Here is a 5,659-nt window from a genome sequence, read left to right as displayed (position 1 = left end):
GTGTGTGTGTGTGTGTTATCTCTAAGGGTTGACAATTAGAATTCAGACTATGCTCTCTGTCTGCTATTGAATGGCAGTCTTAGACCCCATGGGGTTGGTTAAAAACAAGACTGGCTTTGGCTCCAGAAAAAGTCCAGTCCTCTCCACTCCTTTGCTCATCTATATCTTCTCTCATTCTCTTGTATCACAAAACCCAGGTGCAAACAAATACAACTGGTGACCCACCCTCCTCTGAGCTCAGGGCTTAGTGATAAACTGTTGTCCTCTTCTCTTCTCTCCACTCCTCTTGCTCCCAAACAAATCCACAAGAGTCTTCATATCCCTCATTATGCTGACAGGCCTGGCCCCCTAATGTTAACCAGCCTTCCTCTGTCATCTCATCCCAGTGGTAATGAGATACCCCCCCCCCACACACACAGACACATAAGTGTTAAATGATTTACAGTCATACAATCACACACATATAATAATACACAGACACATCTGAGAAGTGTATACACACACACATAGGACACGCAAAGCCTTGCAGGCATGCCGAGTTATTCTATTAAGCCAAAGGGGGCTGATCACGCAGCGCGTTAGCTCATCTTGTCACTAATGTGGCTCTCATTTGCATCAACACACACTTGACCCATGCCCCCTGCCCAGCGTCCTCCCCTCCTTGCTACCCATTCCCTTCTGGCGTGCCCTGGCCATGCAAATACTCTTCGCAGTGCCATCATCTGGCCATTAGTGCCCGTGGAGTACACACAGAAATACACACATAGAGACTGGCACTTTTTATTTAATGGCATGAAGATTTATTAATTGCAAACATACCACAACCGCTGCTGCTCCTGCTAAAACTGAGGAAAGAGTGGAGGAGGGAGGAGGATGGGTGAATTTAGAGAAATAGAGTAGAGCCGGACTGATATATCGGTTGGCCACCGGAGGTATAAAGTGTAATTTCAAATGGAATTATCTAAAGCTGGAGCCTTTTGTCAAGTACAATCATAATTGCAAGATTTGGGAAGTTCACCAGCAGAGGAACACTAACCACAGGCAAGTGGAATGTATAGCCCTTATGCAGGTTTTAGCAGGTAAGAATTTGATATTACCATATAGAGGTCCTCTGCAGGGTTTTTTTCTGTACATAATTGTCAAGATGAGTTTTATAGGAGTCTCAAAGAACAATTAATGTGCCCCCCCCCCTCACCTCCACCATCCAGTGTTGGTTGTGTCATGATTACTTTTTCACAGGCCATGAAAGTTTTATGTAAATTGGCCAAACAGTGGGTTGCATTTAAAATGTTACCATTTTGTAGGGTGTCCTCAGTTCAATTCTGAGCCAGGTATCTTTGTCATATGTTCCTCCTCTATCTCTACAGTACATGTGATTTCTGTGGATTTTGACTGGTAGCTGTCCAGTAAAAACAAATGCAAAAAATGTTAAAAGAAAACACAAAAGATATCATCATTTACCAAAGTTAAAGTACGTCTTAGTAGAAACAACAGGTAGTCTGGCTGCAAAAGTGGTAGGATCACACACTGTGAAAATTGAAAGGCACAGCTAGCTGAGGATAACGGTGATTGACTGGTATGTTGTCATGTGCAGGTGTCAGCCGTGAAATCCTTGGAAGGCCCCCTGCTGCAGGTGGAGGGGCTTGGAGATCTGCGATTGGAGCTCCACAGCAAGAAGCTCAACATCCACCTTGTACTCATTGATGAGCTGCACCGACACCTCTACATCAAGTCCACAAGTCGGCTGGGACACAAGAACAAGGACAAAAATGCTGCCCGTCTTCTAAGGTAAGAGGCAGCTTCTCATTTTTCTTACATTATATTAATACCACTTTGATTGTTCTCATAAGAATAGAATTGTGAAAATAAAGCTTCAGTGTCATCAGGGGCTGCTTTACCATTTACTTAAGGGTGCATGCTTGAAAAATTATCATTAGAGATTTAATTTAATCACATTTGCTTTCATTACCTTTATTAACATTCCTATTAACTTCCGCAAAGCTGTAGTTGGGGGTCCACACAACAAACATTAAATAAATGTAATTTAATTTCTTCACAGAGTTATCACTAATATACTGTATTAAAGTGTGCAAGGTTTAAAAAGAGACAGAGAGAGTAAGATTGAAACACGTCCTAGACTGTTATAAAATAATCTTTCTTGCCAGTTTGTTTAGTGTGAGGCTCCAAAAGCCTTTATTGTTTGCCTATTATGTAGTCAACCGAAATGTAGCCTTTAAATCGTTTTCTTTGTAAAGTTTAGACTGTATAGATGTTCCTTCATTATAAGTTATTCCATTGCTTGGACAACTTGCCAATTATTTACTGTAAGGAAACCAAGCCAATTACTGACAAAAACAATTAGACCTTCTACAACTTGTTGCTCTTCTTTCTCTTTGTACTTTGGGCTGTGAAGTTCCAAAGACACAGACGAAAAACACCCCACATCATTTATTGTAAAAAGAAAAACATCCCTCATTCACTCATTGGGATTTAGGAAATACGCACTTGGAGTCATGATAGGTGCAACTGTAAACATTGTATTTTTGCAGGTAACAAACCATTTGCCAATAACGAGCAGCAAATAAACAGTTTCGGTGTGACACCAGTGATGCTTTAAATGTAGGTTTTGCAGCTGCTAGGAGAATAACTTCAGCCATGCCTCTGTGACTTGAGGGCCAGTTTCATGATGTGGCCGTATAACTTATTAGGGATAATGTGGCACAATGGCTACGAACACACAGTTGATGCCATTGTGTTCGGTGGATGGCATTCAGCTTAAGTGTTGTTTGCGCTTTTACACATGTGTGTCTCCGTGTGGGGGGTGCAGTAATTATGGTGGCGGTGGGTCGGTGAGGTACAGTGATTTATTACCGAGGGTCAGCCAGTGACAGGTCCTGGCCTTCCTGTATTGGGTCGCCTCTAACAACAAGCCAGCCTCCATACACCCCAGTCACTTAGCAGGCACACTGTGTTTATACCGCCCAACTTAAAGGACCTGGATTGCTTCCACCTCCGGCTTAAGGCTTGATAAATGGCTCATTGGAAAACAGCACCAATCCCACCCAGAGATGCAAGGCTTTTTGTTATAACAGTAGATTGTTTTTTGTTAGAGAAGGGCAGGTTAGTGGGTGCATTACTGTTAGCGCATACTAAACTTTTATATGCGTATAAGAAGCTAATACTCTAGATCTTTGGAGTTAATTTGAGCCCATTCCTCTCATGCAGCTGCAATATCATGCTTTATATTAGACAGAAAGCATAATATTCACAAACATGACTTATTTTATCTTGATAATCACTCTCCCTGGATTTCTTCCATCTGCACAGCTCCACGGCCAAAGACACATCTCCAATGCCTGTGTTGGATGTCGGCAGCCTGTCCACCCCACGCAAGCTTTTGGATTCGACACAGTTCAGCACACCTGGATCCAGCAGTGGTACGGTTCTGAGATAATATTAGATAGAGGAGGGAGAAATAATGGACGGTGGTGAAAATATGATAATGAAGGAAAAAGAGAAGCAAAAAGAAGGGGGAATTGTAAGAGGGTGTTTCATGAAAAACCATAAGTTATATGGCTTGCTCTCCATTAAAATTGCGTACATTAAGAATATTATACAGATAAACACATCAACAAAGCAGTGTTGTTGGTCTCTTCCCACTAACAAAGTGTGTGGATTTCCGTTTGCAATTTTATGTTCACTATGCTGATATTCTTAGTGATAATGAAGTCATTAGCATCACTCTGGCTTACATTCATTTGCATGTCATTATGGGTGTGTATTGCCAACTCTTCTCACACACACACACACACCCACACACAGTATTACTAAATGCACACAGAATCTGCTGATCTGAACTACAAAACACACCACTGATGCTTCTTTGCACATACACACACACACGCACAACTTTGCACACAGGCACACGCCCACATTTCTTTCCTCGCGGTATATGTCATAACATCTTCAACTATGAACATAATATATATTTCCCTCGCTAACGTTATAATCATCTTGTCCCCCCTATCTGTACCATCAGTCACCCAGCACCTCTGTCATCACAGCAGGGTTACAGCATTCATTACGCTCAAACTGGTAACCACCACTGTAACAGGGACTGATAATGCAGACTAAAACTGTATTCAGGAATGTATGAATTCTCTCTTGGTTGTAGGGGCGTAGAGTCAGCACTGCATTCCTTGAAGGCAGAGCACAGAGGAACGCAAACAAGAAGATAATGAAAAAAGTTAATCCTGCAATAACTTGGTGTTCCCTTGGTGTTTCTGAGTTTTTATATTAAGCCTGGCACTTTTTTCACCACCCACTATTGGCATTCTAAGTTAGCAACTCACCGTTTCTTTTTAGCTCTGTGGGTCCAGCCAACCATACATACTGTACATACCACTCTGTATCCACACACATATTAGCTTATTGCTGCTAGTACCTTACTAGTTTGGCAGAGACAGATTAACAACATTAACATATGTTTGGTTTTTCGCCGAAAGCTCCGATGTGGGCAACATTTTTATGTCGTCCTGTGGTTCTTTAAATAAAATGTTGTAGGGCTTATGTGAGCTACATTTCAGTTCTGTATCTTTTACTCCACCTCTTTTTATTCGCTCAGCACATCACCATAAATGTGAATACCATGACCTCAAACACACAAACACACACTGAAATGTACGAATTACCACTAATACATAATAAATATCCACTCAATGTGGGCCTAAAAGTAACAGCTAAACCACAGTTTTCCTCCACATTATGCAAAGAGAACACTGGCAATTAGCTACCACCAGGCGGTAAGTGCCTATACACCGCCATGCTAACAACTGTGGTCACGACACAGCAGCCATCTTCCATCAGTGGCCTAGTTTGCCATTTTATCTAATAGCATTAGAGCACCTCATTTGTAGCTAGTAATTGTCATAATTATTACACAAACTACAGTTGGAATGGGGGAAAGAGGAAATACACCCAAAGTCCATTAACTTGCCATAAACATTAACTCTCTTACCGTGCTTTGATGGGGAATTGGGAGGCCCCATCTAATGGAAATTAGAGCATCATTCGATGCTGCCACTCTCAATTTAGCCGCTAATGTGGCTAAGTCAGATTGAGAGAGCACGAAGTGGGGGAGGATAACAGGAGGTGGCAGGTGTGTGTGTTTAAAAGAGAGAGATGTGGTATATTAATATAGTTAAATCTATAATTGTATTTGTTTTAGAGTGTTATTGAAAATGTAGTTGTAAAACTTCTGAATTGGTAACAAAGCTCAGTAGAATACTGTAAATGTGAGCCATTTGACTAGTATTTAGTATAAATAATAAAAGTACAAAAGTGTGTGTTGATTTTTATTTTTGCGGTTGTCCATGACATAATTACATCCATATGCTTGTAAATATAATAATATAATATAAACAGTGTGTGCTAACCTATGTGTATATATAATGTATATACTTTCTTTAGTACGTGAGGATGGGAGAGAGTTGAACCAAGCAGACCTTCCTGAGGTGGATCCAGAGGAGAACAGTGCTGAGTTTATGGGCATCCTCATCAAGGTACATACATGAGCACTAATGAACACTACTGTTAATTGTGAATATTCACACCTCAATTATGTTACAACCAGGGTTGCCCTATAGCTCACCTGGTAGAG

At 41.1% G+C, this 5,659-nt stretch overlaps 1 protein-coding gene across 1 annotated transcript in view; it reads left to right on the top strand.

Annotated features, from left to right (window-relative positions):
• exoc4 (exocyst complex component 4) overlaps positions 1-5,659 on the top strand; it is a 106,853-nt gene that overhangs the window by 4,549 nt on the left and 96,645 nt on the right. The window contains exons 4-6 of the mRNA XM_035674405.1: positions 1,595-1,788; positions 3,328-3,437; positions 5,470-5,561. Of these exons, the coding sequence (XP_035530298.1) occupies positions 1,595-1,788; positions 3,328-3,437; positions 5,470-5,561 (396 nt within the window). The remainder of the gene's footprint in view (positions 1-1,594; positions 1,789-3,327; positions 3,438-5,469; positions 5,562-5,659) is intronic.

This window comes from Morone saxatilis, unplaced genomic scaffold, assembly GCF_004916995.1.
Source record: "Morone saxatilis isolate NCDOM2014 unplaced genomic scaffold, NCSU_SB_2.0 Contig10, whole genome shotgun sequence".
NCBI classification, from domain to species: domain Eukaryota; kingdom Metazoa; phylum Chordata; class Actinopteri; family Moronidae; genus Morone; species Morone saxatilis.
The sequence above is the reverse complement of the archived record's forward strand: the minus strand, read 5'-3'. Positions and strand labels throughout refer to the sequence as shown.